The sequence below is a fragment of the Globicephala melas genome, chromosome 9 (assembly GCF_963455315.2).
Source record: "Globicephala melas chromosome 9, mGloMel1.2, whole genome shotgun sequence".
In the NCBI taxonomy this organism is placed as follows: domain Eukaryota; kingdom Metazoa; phylum Chordata; class Mammalia; order Artiodactyla; family Delphinidae; genus Globicephala; species Globicephala melas.
In genome coordinates, this window is record NC_083322.1 from 11,188,497 (window position 1) to 11,214,618 (window position 26,122).

At 44.5% G+C, this 26,122-nt stretch overlaps 1 protein-coding gene across 2 annotated transcripts in view; it reads left to right on the top strand.

Annotated features, from left to right (window-relative positions):
- The first annotated feature begins 13,607 nt into the window (after positions 1-13,607).
- Positions 13,608-26,122, top strand: part of TCAF2 (TRPM8 channel associated factor 2) — a 28,448-nt gene continuing 15,933 nt past the window's right edge. The window contains exons 1-2 of one of the 2 annotated variants that reach the window (XM_030854088.2): positions 13,608-13,833; positions 16,169-16,802. In XM_030854088.2, coding sequence (XP_030709948.2) covers positions 16,180-16,802 — 623 coding nt within the window. In that variant the 5' untranslated portion in view covers positions 13,608-13,833; positions 16,169-16,179. Of the gene's footprint in view, positions 13,834-15,954; positions 16,803-26,122 lie in introns of those variants that run through there. The other variant, XM_060304972.1, reaches the window with a different exon arrangement.

The following is a 26,122-nucleotide window of genomic DNA, read 5'->3' on the forward strand; positions in this document are numbered from 1 at the left end:
ACATTCTTTAGTAAACAAGAGAACAAAATAGAAATGTCAAATTCAGGTTCAATTATGAGACAATAATAAAAAAAATCATGGAATGTAAGAAGAGACTCATTTTGATATTGGCAGTAGGTACATTTCATTTCAAGTGACACAGGAAACATGACATTGGATATGTTTGGAAGAAAATATCCTAGCTTCTACTTAGCTCCCAGTAAACAGTATTTACAAAGCCAAAATAATGTAGATACTATTGATTGGTATTCAGTGTTCTGATCAGCCTATAGGTAAAACATGAAAGGCTTAATCTTTTATTCAGAAATAAAAGGGAAAGTAATCCTGAAAAGGAAAAAGAAAGCAGAAAGAGGTTGAGAATTAGTTGGGGGAAGAGAGGTGGAGGGAAGACTAGAATTACTTACCTATTCCAAATGGGGATGAAAAGATAAAGTCTACAGTTAATGGAACAAGGACTAAAGGATTGTTACTGTTCAAAACTATAAACCAATAGAAGTATTAAAAATGACATCTATCAAAAATTTGGAAAAGGATAGGCAAATGAAAGGTGGGAATAGTGTAAGTTAAATCCTTATCTTTTGTAATGGGGGATTATTAAAGATTGTCTAAAGTTAATAAGTCAAGAAATTATTGTTCAAACATTATTTAATGTTAGGAAGTTAGTTAACAGAATATCTAAAAATAGAAATTGTTAAATGCATTGCCTCTAGGGTATGGGACTAGGGTTAAAAGGGTGGGGTGGGAAACTGTGTTTTTCATTTTAAGTCCTTCTGTACTATTTAATTTTTTACCTTGTGCATGTATTACTTTGAAAATTTTTTAATAAACTTAAATAAAAACCCTTCAATGGCTTCATATTAACTAAGATACAGTCCAATCAAAACACTTAAAATGGCTTATAAGGCCCTCAAGTATTTGGATCCACCCGGTGTGTCCAAGGCTCATCACATCTCCCCATCACTCTCTAGTTCTAACCGCACTAAATACCCTCCAGCTATTCAGACACACTTCCCCTTCTCTTGTTTCTACGGGTGTTCCACAGAAGACAAATCCTGTCCCCATCTCACCACGTGTCTGCTGATTCAGCTTACTGTCTAGCAGGTTTTCAGTATCTGTTGAGTGAATGAATGTGCAACAGGGTGTTTGTGAAAATCACCAACTAGTGTTCTTTCCCAAGAAGGCGCATGATGTTTGTCTCTATTCCAGGAGCATTTCAAGACCATGATGTACGCTTTCCTGAACTATTCATTTCACAGTTTTGGTAAGTTTTAGTCATATACGAGACCAGGTGATGTCAGAGGATTTCTATCCATCTGTTAGTCTCTTTGGTATGTTCTTTGCCAAACTGCCTCAATATCATAATCGATTTTCCGCTATTTTTCCCCTGTAGTTGGGAGAAACAGCCAGCTGTCTAGTGGACATCTTCAGGCTCCCAAGTTTCATGTGTCCTGCTATGCCTAGCTTCTTGGTGGCTCTTCCTTCTTCATTAATTTACTCTCTTCTGTTGTCTACCTTCCAAGGCCAACTGGAGCTCTCTAATGAGTATTGACTGACCTTCCTGCCAATCTTCAACAACTGCATTTATTGGAAATCTTTCCTATCTCCTCTCAAGATCACTCTCTGATTTACCTAGTCCCTAAACCAATGTCCCCACCCAACGTCACAACCTCACCTAATACATGTACTTAACAGGCCAGTAAGTAATCAAATACTGCCCTAGATATTGACTATTCTTGCTGACAAAAGTAACACACCCTTCTTTCAAGACTAATTCACGCCTACGTTCTTTACGCCTTCAAAGATTCTGGACCCCTACTTGGCTTCCATTTTGAAACAGATTTCTTTCATTGACCCACATAATTGGAGTCAGTCTTCCAAGTGTGGTACAGAAGGGGTGGAGGTTATCCTTAACTTTTCAGACATCTAGCTACAGATACACAAAAACAATTCCACATCTAATTCGAGAGAGTTACAGAAATGTTACTTATTTGGATTCTTGTCATTTAAATGCTGTAAAGAGAAGCGTTTCTTTGATAGGAAAGCTTGAGCAGTTTATTTCCAATGTTCTAGTGTCATGTTAGGTGGTTGGTTTCATAGGTGCTCATTATATTAGAAATAAATAGAATAAATAAATAAATTAAAAACAAGGTATGCATCGACCAGTGATGACAGTGTCAGAAGCCAAGGATTATGTTAATACAAACATGTGCACCTGAGGGCCATCAGAGAGTTAATCCTGCTCATCTGCGCTAGATAGGGACTCACATATAATTAGTTGAGAAATATGTGCGTGGAGGTGCTAAACATTTCTTTGCATGAGCTGCCTAAATTTGGACATCATAGGCACTTTCACAGATCGCCAACATTATTCAGTATAATTTGAGAACGGAGATAGTGCTGAAAGGGTAGGAGGGAGGGCAAAATGATCAAATGTACAGTATAAGAACAAGTCAAGTGGTTGGGAAGAGGCCCCAGAGACAGAGAGAAGACCCCTCTCCGCTTCTCAACAATACGGCAGGCTCTGCCTATGCCTAGTCCTCTCATCTGGGAAGTGTCTGATGTAAACAGGAGCCAAGAACCTGGAAAGATGATAAGCTCATTCCTCACCCTTTGTCAAGGTTAACAGAGACAGAAGAGGAAACTCCAACTTTTTTTTTCATAGTTTCTCCTTTTCTTGCTATCTGTGTAGCCTTGGAACCAAACGGTTACAAAGCAAACAATAACAAGCCTTAGTTAAGGCTTTTGACATTTAATCACAGGATGATTGGCACTATAAGCTTATTTATTGATGACGAACTTAATCAAAACTTAGAGCAGACTTAAATCTCAGGTCCTCATAGGGAAACTTTCAGATAAACGATAAAAGGGCAAAGATCTGACTTATCAGAAGTGTTTGAGTGACCTTTGGATAAAACCCAGTGGATCTCTGGTACTGGATAAAGAAGGGCCTTTGGGGCTTCCCTGGTGGCGCAGTGGTTGAGAGTCCGCCTGCCGATGCAGGGGACACGGGTTCGTGCCCCGGTCCCCGAAGATCCCACATGCCGCGGAGCAGCTGGGCCCGTGAGCCGTGGCCGCTGAGCCTGCGCGTCCGGAGCCTGTGCTCCGCAACGGGAAAGGCCACAACAGTGAGAGGCCCGTGTACCGCAAAAAAAAAAAAAAAAAGGGCCTTTGATGGGGTGGAGAGGAGAGAATATGCTCAGGTATAGCCGGTGATGGTGTTAATGCCCTCCAGCCAAAGACCATCAGGAACACACCTGTAGTTGAACAAGTTGGACGTATTACTTATCGCAGCTGGGGGAAATGCACACCACAGGGAACTGTGGGAGTCTCAGTAAAAGAGTGTTAGAAAGAACCTGTTACAGGATTTGGGCTTGGGTAGGCAGTTTAAGGGAGGGTCTAAGGAAGCAAGGCTTTGTTCTGGATTGGATGCTCTCAAGAAGCAGTGGCACTTCTGAGTGAGTTTCTCAATAAATCTCATCTCTAAGGAGGGCTGACTAAAGTGAGCTTAAAGCTGGAATTGGCTTTTTTAAAAAGAGCAGCAGTTACTCACTTTAGACAAGAGAGAGATGTGTCTGGTATTTTGTGGTTGCCCAGAGATCTTGTTTCCATCTAACTTTATTTACCATAGTCTCAGAGTGACCTTGTCTGAGGTCAATGTTCTGTGAAATTTTTATGTCCGACAGGGCAAACATGGCCATGTTCTAGCTGTGAGTGTCAGACAACTTCCTGGGTGTCAGGGGCTGCTTTTTTTTTTTCTTTCCTAACGCAAAAGAATAGAGAAAGAGCCTTTGTTTCTCTTACAGAAAATTCAAAACTGTACTTCTCTTGACTGAGCATAAGGGATAAGTTAGAAAAAAATTAATATCACAATTAATATCACAAGAGATATCCTGGGAAAGGATGGTTCCCTAATGATCCCCTAGACTTGGTGGAAGTCTTGGTTGTAAACCAAAATGAAGTTGGGACCGTGCTCAATACTCAAGGGGCACTCACTTATTGTCTGAAACATGCCCACTCCTTAAATGTAGGTTCTGGGCCATGCCTAGGAGGAATAGGAAGCAGTCATGAGAGTAGCAGTTTGCTTTTACATAGGAGGGATAACAACAAACCTTTACAATTCATGTAATTGCATTTGCTAACTGCTATAATTGGTGCACACAGAAGGAATTGAAATTTAAAACGGAAACTGGAAGATGCATTTCCCCAGTGCTCAGACTTCCCTTGCTAAACTTAGAATCTCTGTTGGGATAGGAGATTAAGGTAGTAAAGGTCCACGGCCTCACCCAGATTTTCAACATTTTTTTAGCACTAAACTACATGAAGCCACTAGAGAAACACTTCTCCAAGTTAAATTAAAAACCTTTTTTTTTTTTTTTTTTTTGCGGTACGCGGGCCTCTCACTGTTGTGGCCTCTCCCGTTGCGGAGCACAGCCTGTGGAGCACGCGCAGGCTCAGCGGCCATGGCTCATGGGCCCAGCTGCTCCGCGGCATGTGGGATCTTCCCGGACCGGGGCACGAACCCGTGTCCCCTGCATTGGCAGGCGGACTCTCAGCCACTGCACCACCAGGGAAGCCCAACCTTCTTGTTTTATCTGCCCTCTTTTAAGAAACATTCATAACATGTTTCTTAAACATTCATAAAACCAGTATAAAATGTTGGTTTCTGAAAGATACATTTCCCACATTTGGGCATCCTCTTCTAGTCTAGCCACCAAGTCACCTAAAAATTCATTAAATAAACATGTATTGAACACAGACTGCAATGCTAATTACTGTTACAGGGTCTGGAAATACAAGGTAAACATAATAAAGCTCCTTCCCGTGTTCCAGTTAAAACATAAAAATGAACAAATAAACATATATCAGGTATGTTAAGTCCTGTGAAGTATTACAAAACAAAGGATGGGGAAGAGAGTGTTCTGGGATAGAGGAGTAGACAATGGGTAGTGAGGTCCAGGAAAGCCTCTCTGATAAGGTGACATTTGAGCAAATTCTTAAAGGAAATGATGGAGCAAAGCCTGCAGATAATTCACGGCAAAGAGAGGTAAAATTATATTTGGCATATTGAGAGCAGCAAGACAGACGTGAGTTTCATCCCTAGAACAGTCAATAGCTACTTTCTCAGATGTAAGTCTTGACCACAGATTTCTGACCTTAACATTCTATTAGGGGCCATTAACCTAATGGACACTTGTAACTTTTGAATGTCTGTCCTCAAAGTCAAGCCACATTTCACAATAAATTTTGCAGCTGCTCCCCTCTGAAATTTCTCTGACTAAAAAGAAAGAGGGGCTCATCTCAGTAGTTGTTATGGCCTCCACCAAAGGGACTGAATGGAGACATGACTCTATACTTTTCTATACTAATTTCTGGGCCCCTGTCAATGACCCGATGGATCCTGTAAGTAGAATTTGGAACCAAATTCATACGGAGAAAATTGATCTGGAAACAATTGACAAAATTTGCATAGCAATGAAAATTTTAGTCGTATATGTTGATGCCCATCACGACAAATGTGTAGAGAGTAGCGGGAACCTTAGACTCAGTTACTCCTGGCTTGTCATTCTATATCCACCCTTCCCCCTTTCCCCCACCTGCCCAAGCTGAACGATGTCCATTCGACCTCAGTTCAAATTAAAAGACACTTTGGATCACAAGTCTCAATATATAACGGGAAGACTTAAAAAGGAAGGCCTTCATGTCACAGGAACTTCAGAATAGATTCTGAAATAACATTTGCAGGAAAAAGAATTATGTTGCTGGTCTTTATAAGAGTAGGAACTTTGACACACTCTTCCTCTGTAGGAATTTTGTTATGGAGATATTTGGCCTTCCATGATTCCCAATCCCCATACAACAGCCCCTCTGGCATCTTGACAGTTGCAACCCTTGTGGGATTGTGTATGAAGATGTATAAACCACACTGGTGTAGGTGCAATTATAGGAACTTGGACCTGTTGTGTGCCCACCCGTTGGGTCTGATATTTTAGAGCTGGAGGAAGAACATCCACGCAGCCTTGGGCTAAGTCAGCTCCACTGGTTCCCAGATGGCTGAACTCTTCGGTACAAAACCAAAGTTTATGTCTGACCTGGAAATGGGAGGAGTTTAGAAATGTAAGAAGCCCCCTCCCTCATTCATCAATGGAGGGAGAAAGTTTCAGCCTGGATATCTCTGGAGTGGCAGTGATTTTCTCCAAGACATCTTCTGTGGTTGGAATATTACTGGCTCCTACCATATATATTCCATATACTTATAACCCAAAAAACACCCCACATTAATTTCACAAATGCACCAAAGGAGAATATGAAAACTTTTATAACTCTGAATTAGGGCTGGCCACCTGTCAAGATGGCCAGCAAACTCCAGCTTATTGCTTTAAATAAACATGCAGGCAGGAACTTGCCCCTGGAAACAGACCATGCTATAATTTGAATAAAGGTTATCATACATGTACTACAGAATGAAAAGTGTGGATGAGTCTTCCCTGAATACTCTCAAGTTGATGACTTTGCTCTTTCCTCCCACTACAACACAATCTTAATGAATACACTTGAGCATTTTAATGTTAGGAGATATAACAGTACTTATATTAGCCTGGGTCCTCCAAGAGGCAGAAGCCTGATGAGGTCAGGTGTACAAGAGGTTTATTAAGGGAAACACTTGTGAGAGAAGATGGAGAGAGACCCAGAGGAGGCTGGAAGAGCCATCAGACTGCGATGTAGTTTTAACCTTTGTGAGGAGAGAGTGAAAGAGGGAATGGTTTGCACTGTAGGTCTCAGAAGGTTTTGACAAGGCCTCTGGAGAGTCCGCGAGCCAAAGTCACAAACCAAAAAAGTCCCATGTCTCCTTAGTGCCCCCACCATACTTAATCACTGGCCAGCAGAAGCTCCTGGGCCACGTGGCTTCGGCGCCAAGGATTCTAGAGCACAGCAGCTGGGTCCGTCCGTCAGCTGCATACCCACTCCCTGCAGTTGGGAGATCTGAGCCGAGCATTTTCATAGCCACAAAAACACTCCTTCTTAAAACAGCTGTAGACACCTGTTCTGGATCATCTTGGTGACTTAATTAACCTCGCCAGTGACTCATACCAGTACAGGCACATAGGTGGATTCATCCATCTCTATTCCTAAATTAGAGTGTGGCTAATCCTTTCCAGATTCCTGAGGCCCTTTAGGGAAAGACTATATGGGACCACATGAAGTTTAACTCGTAACTAAAAATAATTGAAGAAGGAGGCCAGTGACTATTAATGCTAGCCCACAGTTGGAAAGCATGTGTATAAAGTAAGCCCTGCATTTGGCTTAGTGAGAAACCGGAATTACTGCAGAGATTTTCCTCTATTTGACAAAAATGGACTGATGTAACACTAGTAACAATGAAAACTCTGATCTGTGTACGCTAGACAATTATTACATTGTTTATAACCCAAAAGGAGCCCATCATTGCAGTGCAAAGGGCGTGGATTAGCACGCTTGGCTTGAGCTAATTCGTATCTACCCTTGGAACTGGAAATGGCTTCATTTCCCCCTGAATCTTGTAGGGGAGAGGTAGATTATCTGAACAAAATTGCGATTTGGTTAGAAAGGACAAGAGAGGTGAGGTAGAAAAGAGACGTTGAGGAGGTAACCTCAGTGTTTCTTACATGGCATTTCTTAAAAACCTTCCTACAAATTGGAGACTACAATCCAAGCTCCTTAGTATACCAGCCAAAGTCCCTTAAAATCTGGCCCAAATGCCTCGTAGAGCTAGCACTATATATACAAGTCCTGTTACCAAGCTTCACTCACAATGAACATTTTTTCTCAAACCGAGCTTTTCACACACACATCTTCATGCTGCAGACTATGACACAGCCTCGCTTTGTAACGTCTGCCACCCTCATCTGCCCACAAAGACCATACATAGTTCTCCAAGGCTAAGTTTTAGTGTTACCTCTGTAAGTTCTTCTCTGATAACTTGATTAGAAATCATTGCTTCTTCCTTTCTGTTCCCTTGCACTTAATTTGCAGCCAATTCAGCATCTACATAAATCCATCTGACACTATAGTTGTTTCGTGTCTCCTCTCCTCTCTCAACTTACTGACCACAGTATCACCGTCATCTCCCAGAGTGCCTCACAGAATATGTGCCCCGTGAGAATATTCTGACTTTCATGGACTAGTTTCTGTGTTCTCCTGGGTGGGAGGAAAGGCCTGGGGGCTCACACCTTCACATGAGCAATGATCCTTAGTCACATCCATGCTGGTCACCATCTTTCATTTCCCAATTTTTTTAAATGGACCCTTATGCTGTGCCTTACGTTGCTTTGTCTCCATTCTTCAGCCAACCCTTGCTCCCAAATGGCAGGTACGTTACTGATGGTGGGTCTGCTTCTGCTCTCTGACCCTGGAAAAATCACCTTTGTTTGAAATCCCTTCTTCTGTTAGATCAACACTGAAATAGGCTCACGAGTCCTTTTAGAACAATATGGTAAAGTAAATATGGTATTTTACCATAAAGACTGAGATTGATGTAGGTAGAAACCGGTTAAAACCTAAGAGCACAAACTCTCAAAAGAGATCTTGAGCTCAGCGCTGACATGGAACTTGCTTGACCCTCCCTCAGGGCTCGTTTCCCACTTTGCTTCTCAAAGGTCAGTTGTTTGCTGGTATGAGACCAAGAACTCAACTAACTTCACCTCACATTGGGTTTCCATCCTGAAGTATTCGGATATTCTGATCTGTTGTATCCAAACTGTCTTCCTTGTATAGGTTTCGCCATACTCCTTCCTCCTGCAACATTTGGTTCTCTGCCAATCAGGTTTGCACTAATCCTCCAATCACCAATTCAATAGACATTTCTTGAACATTCACTATATACTCATTTATTTAACATACATTTATATATTTATTAAGATACTACATTCCAGAAATGAACCAAAATCAATGGTGGGCAAAAAGGAGACAGACTCCACACTCATACCATGAGAGCCTATGAGAGAGAACAACATTAATCAGATGAGATACAAATAACTGTAAAATTACAACCTGGGTAAGAACAGAGGTTTATCAGAAAGACGATTTAGTACAGTTCTGGAGGTTAGGACAGTCTTTCCTAAGGAAGCGATGACTGAGCTAAGATATGAAAAAAGAGTCATTTTCTAGGAGAAGGAAATTGCACTTTGGTAGGAGGGAGTTTTGTTCAACCTTAAAGAAAACCCCTGGAGGGGAGTTTGGCCAAGAAGGTGGAGTAGGAAGACCCTGAGCTCACCTCCTCTCACGGCCACACCAAAATTACACTATTTACAAGGATAGTAGAGCAAGGACTGATGAGAAAAACCAGAATCTACCAGAAAAGATCTTCTACAACTAAAGATATAAAGAAGGAACCACAACAAAAGGGGTAGTCGGGACAGAATCATGGTACAATCAAGACCCATACTCCCCTGTAGGTGACCCACAAACAGGAGAATAATGAAAATTGCAGAGGTTCTCCCCAAGGAGCGAGGGGTCTGGGCCTCACATTGGGACTCCCCAGCCTTCGGGGTTCTGCACTGGGAAGACAAGCCCCAGAATGTTTGGCTTTGAAGGCTAGCATGGCTTACTTTCGCAATAGTCAAAGGGCTGTAAGAAATAGAGACGTCACTCTTACAGGGCACACACAAAATCTTACCCACTCCGGGACCCAAGGCAAAAGCAGTAACAGGAAACGAGCCAGGGTCAGACCTGCTTACTCATCTTGGAGAGCCTCCAAAAGAGGCAGACGGCAGCTGGGACCCATTCTGGGGACACAGATGCTGGCAGCGGCCATTCTGGGGTGCTCATCCCACGGTGAAGCACTGGTGTTGGCAAGTGCGATTTGGGGATCTGTCCTCTAGCTTATTAGAACTGGGACCTGATCCCACCGACCAGCCAGCCAGGCCCAGTCTTAAGACACCCCAGACCAAGTAGCTAGCTGGGTAGAAACACAGCCCCAGCAGACAGCAGGCCAGCTACCATAGGACCCCTTGAACCCCCAGTCACCCCAGGACACGCCACTACCCACCAGAGGGGCCAGAACCCAGCCCCACCTGCCAGTAGGCCAGCACTAGCCCTGGTACCACCAAGGCCCTGCAGCCCCACACAATGGAGTATTACTCAGCCATAGAAAAGAATAAAATCCTGTCACTTTTGACAACATGGACGGACCTAGAGGGTATTATGCTAACTGAAATAAACCAGACAAGACAAATACTTTATGATTTCACTTATATGTGGAATCTAAAAAACAAAACAAATGAACACACAAAACTAAACAGAGGGCTTCCCTGGTGGCGCAGTGGTTGAGAGTCCGCCTGCCGATGCGGGGGACGCGGGTTCGTGCCCCGGTCCGGGAAGATCCCACATGCCGCGGAGCGGCTGGGCCCGTGAGCCATGGCCGCTGAGCCTGCGTGCTCTGCAGGCTGTGCTCCGCAACGGGAGAGGCCACAACAGTGAGAGGCCCACACGCCGCAAAAAAAAAAAAAAAAAAGAACAGTAAACAGAAACAGAGTCATAGGCACAGAGAACGAACAGGCGGCGGTTGCCGAGGGGGTGGTGGTGGTGGTGAAGAGGTGAGGGACGTTAAGAGGTACAAACTTTTAGTTACAAACTAAATCAGTCACAGGTATGAAATGTGCAGTGTGAGGAATATAGTCAATAATTATGTAATATCCTTGTACAGTGGTAGACAACAACTAGACTTACCAAGGGGATCATTTTTAAACGTACAGAAATATCAACTCACTGTGTTATGTAACAAAAAACTAATACAGTGTTGTAGCCCAATGATACTTCAAAACCAAACTCCTAGGAAAAGAGATGATATTTGTGGTTACCAGAGGCTGGGTGTGGGAGGAGGGTGAATTGGAGGAAGGTAGTCAAAAGGTACAAACTTCCAGTTATAAGACAAATAAGTTCTAGAGATGTAAGGTACAACGTGATAAAGATAATTTACATGCTGTACCTGATATACAAAAGCTGTTCAGAGAGTAAATCCTAACTGTTCTCATCACAAAGAAAACTTTTTTCTGTTTCTTTAACCTTGCATCTATATGAGACGATGGACGATCACTAAACTTATTGTGATAATCATTTCCTTATGTATGTAAGTCAGATCATTACGCTGTACACCCTAAACTTATATAGTGCTGTACATCAATTATAACTCAATAAAACCAAAAGAAAAAAGAAAGAAAGAAAAAGAAAAGTTATATTTAAAAAAAGAAGGACTTCCCTGGTAGCTCAGTGGTTAAGAATCCACCTGCCAATGCAGGGGACACGGGTTTGAGCCCTGGTCCGGGAAGATCCCACATGCCACGGAGCAACTAAGCCTGTGCGCCACAACTACTGAGCCTACGCTGTAGACCCTGCGAGCCACAACTACTGAGCCCGCATGCCACAACTACTGAAGCCCGTGTGCCTAGAGCCTGTGCTCTGCAATAAGAGAAGCCAACGCAATGAGAAGCCCACACACCGCAATGAGGAGTAGCGCCTGCTCGCCACAACTAGAGAAAGCCCGCACACAGCAACAAAGACCCAACACAGCCAAAAATAAATAAATAAAATAATTAATATATTTTTTAAAAAAAGAACTACAGTAGATGAAGAGTATTCTCCATTCCCAAACACCCTGGAATCACTTATCAGAGGTAATTATGGTTATCAAGTTCTTCACACACACACACACACACACACACAAAGAAGCTGTGTCTCTATAAAATCTTTTTCTATATTAAACAAGATAATATTACACACACTAACCAACACATTTTAAACATTAAACTTTTAAACATTTCCATACTAGTACCTGCAGAGTTACTTCATTCCTTTTAACAGTTGAAAAGTGTTCCACTGTATGATGTAGCTTAATTTAACCACTAACTTACTGTTAGAATTTACTGATTAGGTAATTTTGAGTTATCTTTGGCTTAAAGAACAGAAATTTACTTTCTCATGTTCTGGAGACTGGAAGTTCAAGATCTAGGTGCCAGCAGGGGTCAGTTTCCCTGAGGCCTCTCTCAGTGGCTTAGGGATGTCTCCTTCTCACTGTGTCCTCATATGGCTTGTCCTCTCTGCGAGGGCATCCCTAGTGTCTCTTCCTCTTCTCACAGGGACACCAGTCTTATTAGATTAGGGCCCCACCTCACTGGCCTCATTTTAACTCAATCACAATTCAGCCCATAACAAAAAGCATTTCACAACATATTAAAATAAGTATCAGCACTTCATTCCTGATTGCCCCCACTCTCAAACAAACAAAAAAAAAACTGCTTTAAAATCCTGAAAGTGTATTTTTGTAAAGATCCAAAGAAAAATAGAATAATAATTAGCATTATGTTAGTTTAACACCAAAGAGGGAAAATGAAGAGTCAGTCAGCACTACCCAGTGTACACTTAAGGGGAGGCAGGGGTGGAGCCTGGACTTGGGAAGGGAATGAAGTGAAAGAAGCAGAAGCTGGATTGCAAGGTTTGAACTTCATTCTTGGCAAAGGTGAGGGTGAGCTGCAGGAAATAAATGACATGTTCTATACAGATAGGCAAGAAATGGAATTTACCAAAGTATATTTTTACCCAGGAAGAAGTCAAAAACAGATTTAAAAAATGAAAATACATAAAAGGGAACTCGACAGCAAGATCCTGGAGGAGGTGCTACCTATTTTACAAAGAGAATGGGCTCGAGATCTGGTGAAGGCACTGGCCTTGATAAGCCCCGAGACAGAAGAGAATATGAGTGAAGTGTCCACAACATGTTAAAATCAACGAGGATGTAAGATTAACTGCTACTTTTAATTCATACTTATAAAAAGACAGTCATGAACCTTTAAGAAAAATAGATACATCCGGTAACTTTATGAACAGTGCGATGATTTACATGTATAACCAGTGTTAGCCCCAAACGGGGGTGGGGGGATTATAAAATAGGGATCTAAAGCCCCCTTCTCCATAATCACTCTCAAGTACGCACGCGTGTCCCCACCCCTACCTGTTACTCTCTCCCCCTAAAACAAAACAAAAACTCCATAAAAGTTATAACAGCGCTTCTGCTGCACAAAGCTGTGCAAAATCAGATTCGCGGCAAATTTAGAACTCTTTAACCTTGATTTTGACCTTCCCACCAGTTTTAGGTAGAAATCCAAGCAGCAGCCACTCTATAGCTTTAGCTGGAATGGACGTGTCTGGTGGTGTAACGGGCACGTTTCCTTCCCAGCAAGCACATCACTGGGCGGCATTTCTGCCTACACTCCCAGACTCAGTTCTCTTGGGGGAGCTCCGTGGACCGCCGAGAATCCCGCCCGGCACGGGGTGCAAGGCCGGTCGCTCGCCACCAGGGGGCAGCCCCTCAACTCAGGAGCCGCCCTGAGGCGGTGACACGACAGCCTGGATTCTCCGGCGCCGCACCCCCGGACCAGAGGGGAGGGGACCCAATTCCACGCGGGGCCCAAGCAGAGCCTCGGCCGTGGGTTACGTTGCTGTTGGGGGATTCTTCGCCCCGAGTCTGCCTTATTGGAGACTTGGCGTGTGCTTTCCTCACCAACTGTGACAGCAACTTTGCGGAGCTCCCTCTCGCTCCGACGCGACCCTCGGAGAGCCCGGGGTAGCCGGTTTCAGCCCGGACACCCGAGGGCCGAGAGGCCCCACCTCCCGGGGGGGCGGGGCGGGCTGCGAACCCCGCAGGAGCCCGGCCCCGCCCCTGGCGCGGCGGGGAGGAGCCTCCCGGGCACCGCCCCCTCACCCCGCACCGCCCCACAGCTCCTGCCGCGCCGGGACCGCCTGCCGAACCTCGGCTCCGACCTCCACGCTCTGGCCTGCATCGCGCACCGCGGCCGCCCCATCGTGAGTTTGCCGATCCGAGCGGGTCCGTAGGGTGGGCCGGGGGCCGAGCACCTGGGGACACGGGTACGCCCCAAGGTGTCAGTTACAGATCCGAGAAGGTTCCCGGCAATCGGGGTGTCTGTCTTCTTAGGTTCACGTTCTTGTTCCGTTTCGCCCTTCTTTCCCTATTTGCTGTTTGTCTCAAGACACTTTTCGCTCGCCTCTTTGAATTTGTGAGTCAAGAATTTGACAAAAGATGTGTGATTGTGTGTGGGTGTGATTCTGGGTGCGCGCGCGCGGGCATGTAGTTATGGAACGCTGTGGTCAAAGTTCTGAGAACATATTACTCATCTCCTGGGTTTTTTGGTGCTTTTCCTGTAAAACTTGGGAGGCCCGGATTCGTGAAAGACCTCCCTTGTCCTGTCAGAGGTGGTTGGCTCGACCTCAGGCTTCCTGATCTCTCGCTGCCTTTTCCTACCCCAAACCCGCAAGCTGAGCTCACTCACCCACGGGCTCCATACTCCAGCTGGGAACTGGTGCTTTTTTGTGAATTCACTTTACTGGGGGCAATATTAAGAGGTGGTAGATGGGAACGGCAGTTTAAAACCAAAAAAAAAAAAAAGGAGCTGGAATTCTACAAGGAATACAGGGCATGCTCAGGGAGCCAAGCGCACCAGAGATTTGTGGAGAAAGTGAAGGGAAGAAGTCTAAAAAACTGTGGAGAGCCCGTACCCTGGAGGCTTAAAATCCAGGGGGAGCCACTCAGTTTTTACCTGGGGGAGTGGATGAACCTGAGAGATCTGATTAGGAAGACGTGTGAGTAGGATGGCTTGAGGGAGATTGTTGGTGGGAATGTATCCTGGGGACAGAAACCAGATTGGTTTCATCTAGATATGAATGTAAACTGAAGGGACTGATATTTGAGAGATACGTGAAAGAAGATGAACAAAATGAGGTGGCTGACGGTGTACGGAAGCAGGAGGGAGGAAGGACAGAGGCAGATGTAGTGGAAGGGAAGGGTTTGGTGTCTGTCAGTTTAGATTGTTCCCCAAAGCAAAACCTGATAGAAGGACCTGAGTGCAGGTGGTTTATCTGGGAAGTGAGCCCAGTACGGCACAGTGAAGACATGGGGAGGAAGAGACCAGGAAGGAGGGGAAGCCAGCAAGGAAGGGCTGTCGCTGAGCTCTTTACCGCTGTGGGCAGCTGGAACTCAGTTCCTTGGGTGACCTCGTGAGGGGCTCCAGAATGCACCTAGGACAGCCCTGTGGCATTTATCCGTGACGCCCTCCCCCGGGTGAAGCTTACCCTGTATCAGCTCACCGCCACTTCAGGGCACCTGCCAGGTGAGAAAGGTTTCCCAGTGTCCAGGAAAGTCCTCCAGGGCAGTTGCTGGAGTCACAGGCGGTCCGGGGCCCCCAGAGCACCTACTACATGGCTCTTGTCACTTAGGAAGCTAGAAGAGACAGCAGAGGAACAGACACTAGAGTTTTCTCAGTGCTCATTGTACACCTGACACTGGACAAGGCATTTTTATTCGCATTCTCTTCATCTTCAAAAACAATCCTCCAAGGGCTGTACTATTCTCCTTATGTAAATGGAGAGACTAAAGTGTAAGTAATTTATCGAAGAGGAGCTGCTCTGAAGGGAATAATTAACTCAGTTCTAGGCACACCAAATTTTAAAAGACGTGGTAAACCTCAGGATGCTCCCCAAGTAGAGGCGGGGAGCTCCCTAGTTAGGGCAGATATGATAAATTGGGAGGCGTTTCCAATTCATTTGGTCAAAGCTACCAGAAGAAATTTAGTTTCTGAAAGGTCAACTGACTTTTTCTTCCAGAGAGGAAAATGCTAAGTCAGCTCAGGTCTCACCTCGATCTACCTGCTCCGTGGGATCCAGCCCCGCCCTCACTCCATTCAGGTCCTGCTCCTCCCTGTGTGTTCCTCCAGCCACCCTGGGGCTTCTCACTGCTAAAATGCTCTCCTGCAGCATTTCAGGCCTCAACTTAAATGTCACGTTTCAGCTTCAAGGTCACTTTTTCCTGTAGGCCTTTCCTGTCATCCAATCTAAAGTAATTTTCCGGTTGCTCGATATCACTATGTTTTATTTTCATCTAACACTTATTAATTGCTGCATTTTATCTGTTTATCTACCTAATTATTGTCCTTCCCCTTCTCAAATACTAGATTCGTGAAAGCAGGGACCTTGTCTGTTGTGTTCCTTGCTGCACCCCCAGGCCGTGGCACACAGTGGGGGACCTGACAAGTAGTTTTCATCTGAATGCATTCAGTTGTTTTTGTTTTCACTCATTCCTTCATTTGTTCTGACCAAGCTCAGTCTTTGCTTTCTTCTCCTGCAGCTGACTGAACCATGGCGACAACTCCTGCTGCTGCCTTTGAGGCCCTCATGGATGGAGTGACAAGCTGGGATGTCCCTAAAGGCCCCATCCCCAGCGAACTCCTTCTAACTGGAGAGGCTGCCTTCCCGGTGATGGTGAATGATCAGGGCCAGGTCCTCATTGCTGCGTCCTCCTATGGCCGAGGCCGCCTTGTGGTTGTGTCCCATGAGGGCTACCTGCTGGACGCCGGCTTGGCCCCATTTCTTCTCAATGCAGTGGGCTGGCTCTGTCCCTCTCCTGGGGCTCCCGTTGGAGTGCACCCATCCCTGGCATCACTAGCAAACATCCTGCAGGGCTCTGGGGTTGAGGCACAGATTCAGCCAGAACCGAGAGAACCCCTGGGGGTTTATTGCATCAATGCCTACAATGACACCATGACTGCAGAGCTGATCCAGTTTGTGAAACGTGGAGGGGGCCTGCTCATGGGGGGCCAAGCCTGGTATTGGGCCAGTCAGCATGGTCGTGACAAGGTGCTGTCCAAGTTCCCAGGGAACCAGGTGACCAGTGTGGCTGGTGTGTACTTCACTGATACCTGTGGGGACAGAAGCCGGTTCAAGGTCTCTAAGAAGGTGCCCAAGATCCCTCTCCAGGTCAGGTGAGTGGTGTTTCCCTATGGGGAGTCTGATGTATGTTCACAATAGATTTGAGCCCCCTCTTCGGTGAGCTTCCAAATACACCTGATTTTCCACTGCTTTTCAGAACCACTACAAATAGAAAATAGGACAATTAAAATGCACTGAAGCCCAAGAGCGGCTGGGTTCTCACTGCCACTCCCACCTGTGGGCAAAGCGACAGTCTGAAACTTGTCTTATTCATCAATCTGTCTAGTGCCTGAGACTTGGAGAGTGTGTGTCAATATCTCTTAAAGGAATGGAAAAGCATTTGTTTCTTTGTGTGAGGCACATACCATGTGCCAGGCCCCATGCAGAAGACCCTTGCTGTCTTGACACTTATATTCCAGTGGAAAATTAGGCAACTAAGGAAACAGATACATACTCTAGCACGTATTGATAAGAGCTACAAGGAAAGTAAAGCAGGATAAGTGACAAAGTGACAGCGAGGGGAGTGGAGAATGCTTTAGTTAGGGTCATCAGGGAAGGCTTATCAGTCAGGCCTGGTCGGCATTAACTGGTGTTTCAAACAGAAGGGATTTAATATGGGTAGCTAACTAAGCAGGCGACACATAGCTGAAAGCTGCACAGGAGGCAGCGAGGTACCCAGGAGATGAGCAGCAGCAGGACTGGCAGAGGCAGTGGTGGTCCAGCAGCCCAGGGGCTGTAGCCACCTGGTGGAGGCCTGTCCAGCAGGAGCCAGGACCCCAGATGCGGGGACTGTCTGATGGGACCTGGAGCCTAAGAGAAGACACAGTGATGGCCAGAGACACAGCCTGAGAGAGACACATACCTCCGCTCCTTCCTCCTTCCTGCCTTCGGGCTTGGCTGATGGACTGAATGTGGAGTGGGGGGGGGGGAAAGAGGAGTCAAGCATTTTGGTGGTCGAATGCCTTAAAGGTGAGTGTTGGGGCTTCCCTGGTGGCGCAGTGTTTGAGAGTCCGCCTGCCGATGCAGGGGACGCGGGTTCGTGCCCCGGTCCGGGAGGATCCCACATGCCGCGGAGCGGCTGGGCCCGTGAGCCATGGCCACTGAGCCTGCGCGTCCGGAGCCTGTGCTCCGCAACGGGAGAGGCCACAACAGTGAGAGGCCTGCGTATCGCAAAAAAAAAGGTGAGTGTGTTGCCACGTAAGGAGCTGTGAAAGTCTATGAGAAGACAGATTAGAGGAGGTCAGGAGTTTAGTTTTGGATATCTGGGGTTCTAGGTAACTTGTTATCAGTAACTCACTGTGCTTGGCCACATGTAACAGGAGCCTTATCATAGTGGATTGACCACGTAGGAGTTTATTTTTCTCATGTAACAAAATCCGGGCAAGATAATCAGGCCTGGGGCACTGAGTCCCTGCTTCATGATGACCAGGTTCGTTCATGCAAACCCATTCGCTCCCTTCCTCCCTCGCCCTCCATCTCTCTCTTGCTCTCTCCCCACCCCCGTGGCCCCCACCCCTCCCATCACAATACTTCACTTTTATCTTTATGGTTACAAGATTGGTACTACTGCTTCAGGCACTATAATTACACCTCCGCAAGAATAAGCTAGAATGAATACACCTGCTGAATATGTCTCTTCTAATGCAGAAAATAATATATTTTCTGGGAGCCCTGACCATTAGGCTTCTATTATATTTCAGTGGCCAAAATTAGCTCACCTGGCCAACTCTAGCTGCCAGAGGGTCTGAAGGGCCGAGTATTTTTAAATGCGCCCTGGCATCTCTGAAGAAATCAAGACTCTGCTACAAGGAAGGGCGCACACATATTTAGTACGCATGTAGCAGTGTCCTCAGCCCCAGGTCCTGGCTCCCTTGGTCTTCCTTCCCTCGGAGAGGGTTGGGAGGTGATGAGTTACTCAGAGAGGCAGGGTGGATCTGATTCACTCCAACTTCTCTTTAATTCTAAGGGACAAACAAGGTTAAATCCCATCAACCTAACTGCTCTTAATTGTTCCAAAGGACTCCTGTTCATCAAACTAAACCTGTTTTTCTTCATCCACGCCTACATTTGTCATCTCTGCCACTGAATGTGAAGTATGTTTTATGTTTGTTTTAACTTTTAATTATGGAAAAGTTCAGAGATATGCAAAAGTAGAACAGTACAAAGAGCCCCCATGCAGCCATTACCCAAGCTCAGTAACAGCCAACTCAGTCAATCTAATTTTATCTGTAGCCACACCCTTGCTTCACCCCAGATTATTTTGAAGCAAATCACAGACATCATATCATTCCATCTGTTTTTTAATATGTATCCCTAACGATGTAAATCGTTTTGAAAACATAACCACAAGGCACCATTATCATACCCGAAAGAAGTAATACTCTCTTAATGTCATTATTCGTTTCCATAACTGTCTTATTTTTTCACTGTTTGTTGGAATTGGTCTTTTATTAAAACCCAAATATTTTGATTGCTTGATATGAATTTTATGTCTCATATAATGTTGAGTTTCTTTTCCAGTTCTTTTTATCTCTTGCTGCTTTTTTGTTGAAGAAACTAGGTACTTTGTCCTGAAGTTTCCCCACAGTACAGAATGTGTTTCCTTCAAAACAATCGGAGTTTTGCTGATTGAATCCCTGTGGTGTCATTAAATGTATTCCTCTGTTCTCTATATTTCTTGTAAATTGGAAGTTAAATCTGGATTCTACAGCAGGGATTGGCAAACTATGGCCTGTGGGCCAGCCCCGTTTACATAAATAAAGTTTTATTGGAACACAGCGGTGTCCATTTGTGTCCATATTGTCTGTGGTTGTTTGCACAGGCTCCGGATGCGCAGGTTCAGCGGCCATGGCTCACGGGCCCAGCCGCTCCGCGGCATGTGGGATCTTCCCGGACCGGGGCACGAACCCGTGTCCCCTGCATCGGCAGGCAGACTCCCAACCACTGTGCCACCAGGGAAGCCCTGTGGTTGTTTTTGAGTTACAGTGGCAGAGTTGAGTTGTGTCAGTGGCAAACATGTGGCCCACAAGCCTAAAATAGTTATTATTGGGCTGCTCAGAAAAAGTTTCCCACCTCCTGGTTGAGAGGCTTGATCAGATGCGTGTTCGAATTTTATAGAAGTCAGTGCGTGACCGCACTGGCCAATGGCTTGATCCTTGTAGAACTGGGATGGCAGGCAACATTTTTTCCTTACAGTTTGTCTTACAAAATATCAGATATTTGGAAATTCAGTTAATCGAAAAAATTACACTGGTAGCTCCGGCAAAGCTGAATGTAAGACTTGGTTTTCAAATTTCTCTTCCTATTCTGGATCTTCCTTCAGCTCCTGAAAAGCCAATTTATTTTCCTTATTCAGTTTCAGCTCAAACACCCTCCTCAGGGGAGTCTTCCTCAATGACTCTTGAAACTAAGACTAAACTTCCAGTTTCACTTTTCTCCATCTCTTGCCTAAACATCAGTGATCATGATCTGTAAATACCCATGTGTGCTTGCTGGTACCTGTCTAGCCAACCAAAGACTAAAGTTCCACGGATGCACTGATCTTGCCTGTCACGTGTGCTGCGTTATTCTCAGTGCCTGATGTGTGAAACATGGTAGAGAGAAACAGGTATTTGTAGACTGTGTAAATTAATGAATAAATATATGAACGAATACACATCCTAAACCACGAGAAAGGAAAGGGTGGCCTGGGTACCAGGGTTGAGCCTACAGACAGCTCCATGTTATAGAATGTGCTGTGTCTCAGGCTTCCAGCCTCAGCCCAAAACTGAGCTGGAGTTGACTGACCCCATCAACTCTGAAGTCTTAAAAGGCCTGTATGGTTGGTGCCCAGGCCCTCAGCTCAGATTCCTGCCGCCTTCACGCATGTCTCCTTTGAGGTTTTCAGTGAACTTTCCTGCCAACAAATCTTGGTCAATGGCTCCTGGGCTGACCGAACAGGTTTGCTGACTTTAAATTGCTGCAGGAGGCTCTGGAGCTCCTTAAGGGAACTGCCCTGTCTGCCCAGGGGAGGAGCAGTCTCATAAAACCAACAAAAGATCCTCTCAAGGGTCCTATCCCCAAGGGCAAAAGCTGCCTGCACACCTAGTTTTACACACCTGAGGAGGTCCTGCCTGTACTTGAACGTGCAAAGCCAGACCCAAAGGCATTTGCTGCTTTTATACCAAGATACAGGAGAGTCTGGGGAAAAATTAATCTCAGATCAGCACCTCATTACTCTTACACATGGCATAACCTACAAGGTCTAGAGTGTATTAGGAGCTGCTCATATAAAAGTAAATACAAACTAGTAGCTTAGGTTTATGCCTCTCTTAAAGATGATGTGTTACCTCTCTTGATCATCACCACATTCCCACAGAGTGCAAAGGTCTTTGTCTGAGGACTCTCAGCTTGTAAGCAGCACTGTTCTGTTTTCATATTCAAGACCCATAAATGTAGAGAGTTTCCAGGTAAAGGTGGTGTGAAATGAGCCTAGAGCCCAGAATTGCCCTCTCCACCAAATCTGACCAAGTGAATGAAAAGTAGTAAGCAAACAACTAAATGTGGAGGTTCTGATGCTGATCCCACGTACTGCGAAAGCACAGTCGGTGGGAGTGCCAGCTGACTGATGTGTGGCACAGTGTGCAGTATCTCCTGAGACTGTACCTACCCACGATGCACAACCACAGGAAAAAGTTGAAACAAATCCAAGAAGTATCACTGATGCCTTCTCATGCTGTAGAAGAATGAACAAATTGGGTGAGTAGACACTTAAGGGAAAAAATCCTCAAACGTAAAAGCAGCAAAGCTCCTTCAGAATTTGGTGGAGGCAGAAAGGGATGCTGGAGTTCGCCATCTTCCAAAGACAATGGTGGGCTGAACACCTCCAGTGCATTCCATGCCTGGCTGGGTGGAGTAGGCCTTGCTTTAGGTCCCTAAAGAGGGGAGGGACACGCCCCCAGTAAGGACAGCAATAGGCCCCAGCTGATCTTTGCCCTTCAGTGAGAGATACAGACGTTAAGCAATAAGAAAGTGGAAGGAAGCATTATACAGACCCCAATGTAATTTGAGAAGGTGGTGGATGTGGTACGTGTCTACAAACAAACTGGTCTGGGGTAACTTAGAAAGAACATCAAGAGGACCTCACCCACACGATATCAGAACATGCAAAAGATCTGCTCATGCCCATGGTGAAAAAAAAAACAACTGTGTAATAACTATATAAAAAGGCTATATTAAATTTAAAAGGGAAATATTAGACAGAAATTTAGTGTGGAAAGACAACAGAATCAATCATGGCTGGAAGAAAAATATGACCCAATGAACAGAACAGAATATTTGCAGACTATATAATTAGTGAATAAATACATGAATGAGGACACATTCACTCCTTGAGAATGCTTCATGCTCTAACAGAACTTTCTAAAAATGTATGTTATATAAAACAAGAGACAGAATGAGATGAAAAGGGGGAATTTCAGAGTGAAGAAAACAAATTAAGAAGCAAACACCCCACGTGAAATAGGTCTAGTAGCCAGCACACGGGAGAGAAGAGACAAGGCCAATGCATGGTGACAACGACAGCAGCTCGCCTCACACTGAACTCTCTGATCATTGCTGTCGTTACTATGACAGGTTTTAAATCTCCATCAGAAAGCCATCTCCTGTATCACCTGTTTGCTCAGGTGTGATTTGGTACCTGAGCACTGCCACCTCTCCCTTCCTTTCCTCAGTGCCCTCTCTTGCACTTCCAGCTCTGAAGGAGCACATGCTTTTCCTTTTCCATAAATGCAGTATATTCACACTTTCATGTCTACTTAAAGCCTCTTTTGCACAAAATATACCTGTTGATTGCCGCATACCCAACTGTGGTCTTCATTCAAAACTCAGTAGTTGAGAGATTACTGGTGTGTGGACAACATCACTGGCTTTAGAGACAAACCACCCTGGATTTGTTTCCTGTCCTTTCCAGTTATTAGCTAAGAAACATGGGGCAAATAGCCTAACTTTTCTGTCTCATCTATAAAGCAAGAATAATAACTTTCAGGTTTATTATAATGATTAAACGAGATGATCTGTATGTGTAAATAAATGCCTAGAACATATTAAACCTCATTAAATAATAGCTACTTTCATTATGTTATTATACAAACTTAAATACTGTAAATAGATATTATACAAGACTCAAATATTGGTAAATAGAAACATCTGTTGAGAATTCCTTGCCATCCCATCCTCTATGCTTGCTTGTCCAGCCTTCCTCCCTTCCTTTCTTCCTTCTCTCCTCCCTCCCTCCCTCCCTCTCTCGCTCCTTTCTTTTCTTTTGAGAAACATTTCACCTTTTTTAAAAATTTTTTTAAAGATTTTTCTTTTTGATGTAGACCAATTTTTAAGTCTTTATTGAATTCGTTACAATATTGCTTCTGTTTTCCGTTTTGGTTTTTTGGCCGCGAGGCACGCGGGATCTTAGCTCGCTGACCAGGGATTGAACCCGTAACCCCTGCGCTGGAAGGCAAAGTCTTAACCACTGAAACGCCAGGGAAGTCCCGAAACATTTCACCATTTTACAAAAAATATTTCAAAATGAATTCAAGCTTATAATGAAAAATACAAGGGCAGGAATACAGACGCAATGTAGAGAATGGATGTGTGGACACGGGTCGGGGGGCGGGAGGGGACGGACGGGTGGGATGAACTGGGAGCTTAGGTTTGACATAAATAAGATACATAGATACCATGTGTAAAATAGATAGCTAGTGGGAACCTGCTGTACAGCACAGGGAGCTCAGTTCGGTGCTCTGTGATGACCTAGATGAGTGGGATGGGGGGGTGAGGGAGGTCCAAGCGGGAGGGGATACAGGTATACATAGAGCTGATTCACCTCATTGTACAGCAGAAACTAACACAACATTGTAAAGCAATTATACTCAAATTAAAAAATGTATAGAGGAGAGTGGCCAAGTGTCTTTCATCCCACACCACAGTTCCCAGTCTCATGCATCTGGACTAAGGCAGCCGCTCTTAGAAGTTTGATACGGATCCTGTCAATTGCTTGTCTATGCCTGTGTGTGTGTTCTAAAACATTATATCTTTAATGTATCACATTTGAGGATGTCTTCATTTCTGTTATATGTACACAACGAACTGACAGAGCACAGCATTCTAGGCTCTCACTTTCTCACCCTCAGATTCCAGGCGATATTGCACCATTGTGTTCTGGTTCTAATCAAGTTTGTCAGTCATTCTGCTCAAATCATCTCTATCCTTTTTTTCTTTTTTTTTTTTTAATTGATCCATTGGATGCTGAGAGATCTGTTACTATTTTCAAATGTGATTATGAATTCATCAAATTTTAATTTTCTTTGTAGCAGTTTTTGCTTTCAGCACTTTGTTTTTAGGCCCATAAAAATTAATGAAAATTATATCTTTGGAAGGCTTAACTTCTATTCATAGAAAATATTCATCTTTTGTTTAATTCTTTCCTCTTTGAAATCAATTGCATCTCATATTAATACCGGCACTTCTGCTTTCTTTTTGTTGTATCTTCCAGATATACCTTTGTTGATTTCCTCATTTCAATCTTTGTGTACCATTTATTGATAGTTTCAATTGTGTCTTTTGTAAGCAGCTTATACCTAGATGTTTTTAGCCCAGTCTGAGAGCATCTGTCTCTTCGTATACAAATTTAATCCAGTCCTAGATAGTGATAATTCAAGTGTATTTCTTACTCTTGCCTTGTTGTTTCCCGGTTTTGTTTTTATACTTTGTTTCTTTTTACATTTTTTCTTCGTTACAGTATTTGACCTAGTTTTCTCTACTCCTTAAATTCTCCCAGCATATTTGTAGATTATGCTTCTCAGTTCTATTTTTCCATCAGTTACCTTAACATTTAAAATTTAATTCTTAATTACCTGAGAAATATATTCATACCTTCTCCGTATTTGAAAAAAAAATACTGATGAGACAAGTCCCCTTTGAGCAGCTCTTTCAATACCAACCCCTTGTCTCCATCACACAATTCAGAATACTTCTTACACTCCTGTGATTTTTGTCCTGACTTTTTTGACATATATATTGACATATATTTATTTTGTTTTATTTTTGTCTTATATAAATTGTATCACCAAATTGTTAGTTTTTATTTTTAAAATTTTTACTCAAAAAACTGTTTTGGAACATCTGACCACGTTAGTTCTCAGAGGTCTCCCTGTAGTTTGTAACTGATAAATAGTAAGCTGTAGTATGATTAAATGCCAGGCTTTTATTTGCTCCTCCTTCATGGTACTCTGCACACCATCTTCCCACCCCTTCCCCAGGAACCATGTTGACAACCCAGGATGTCATCTTCCATAGTTTTCCTCAGGCCCATATAATCATTTCATATATAGTATATGTATACATACATGGGTGTGCACACATGTCTCTGTATATATGCATGCCTATGTGTATATATAAACACATAAAAATACATACACACACATGTACTCCTGGATAAGTGAAAGGGTGAGTCCTTTTTCAGAAGAAAGGTGAGAGGCATTGCAGCTCAGAGGCTGCTCTCAGCCCACTGCATGTTAATTTTACATGATTGCCCCCTCATTTCTGTGGCATGTCTTACTACCGCTAGGTAGTGCTTCCCACCGGACACCACACTAGGTGCTGTTGGAACTAGAGACACACAAGATATGGTCCTACCCCTGGGTAACTTTCTGATTCAGTTATCAGTGTTTTTAAAGTAAGTCCAAGGGGCTTCCCTGGTGGCACAGTGGTTGAGAATCCACCCGCCAATGCAGGGGACACAGGTTCAAGCCCTGGTCCGGGAAGATCCCACATGCCACGGAGCAACTAAGCCGTGCACCACAACTACTGAGCCTGCGCTCTAGAGCCCGCGAGCCACAACTACTGAAGCCCGCGTGCCTAGAGCCCGTGCTCCGCAACAAGAGAAGCCACCGCAATGAGAAGCCCGCGCACCACAACAAAGAGTAGCCCCCACTCGCTGCAACTAGAGAAAAGCCCGCGCGCAGCAACCAAGACCCAACGCAGCCAAAAGTTAATTAAAAACAAAAAACGTTAGTCCAAGAATGTCAGGATACATCCAGACCAATTTTACAGATCACCTACCCCCAGAGTGTCCTGTGTGGATCAGTTTTCAGAATTGTGACTGGGTTAACGTCCTAGGGCTGCCATAACCAAGTACCACAGATTGGCTGGCTTAAACAGCAGAATTTTGTCACCGCACCACTGAAGGCTAAAAATCTGGGATCAAGGGGTTGGCAAGGTTGGTTCCTTCTGAGGTTGTGGGGAGAATAAGCTCCAGGCCGCTCTCCTGCTTCTGGTGGTTTCCTGGCACTCTTTAGCCTTCCCTGGCTTGCAGAAGCATCACCCTGATCTCTGCCTT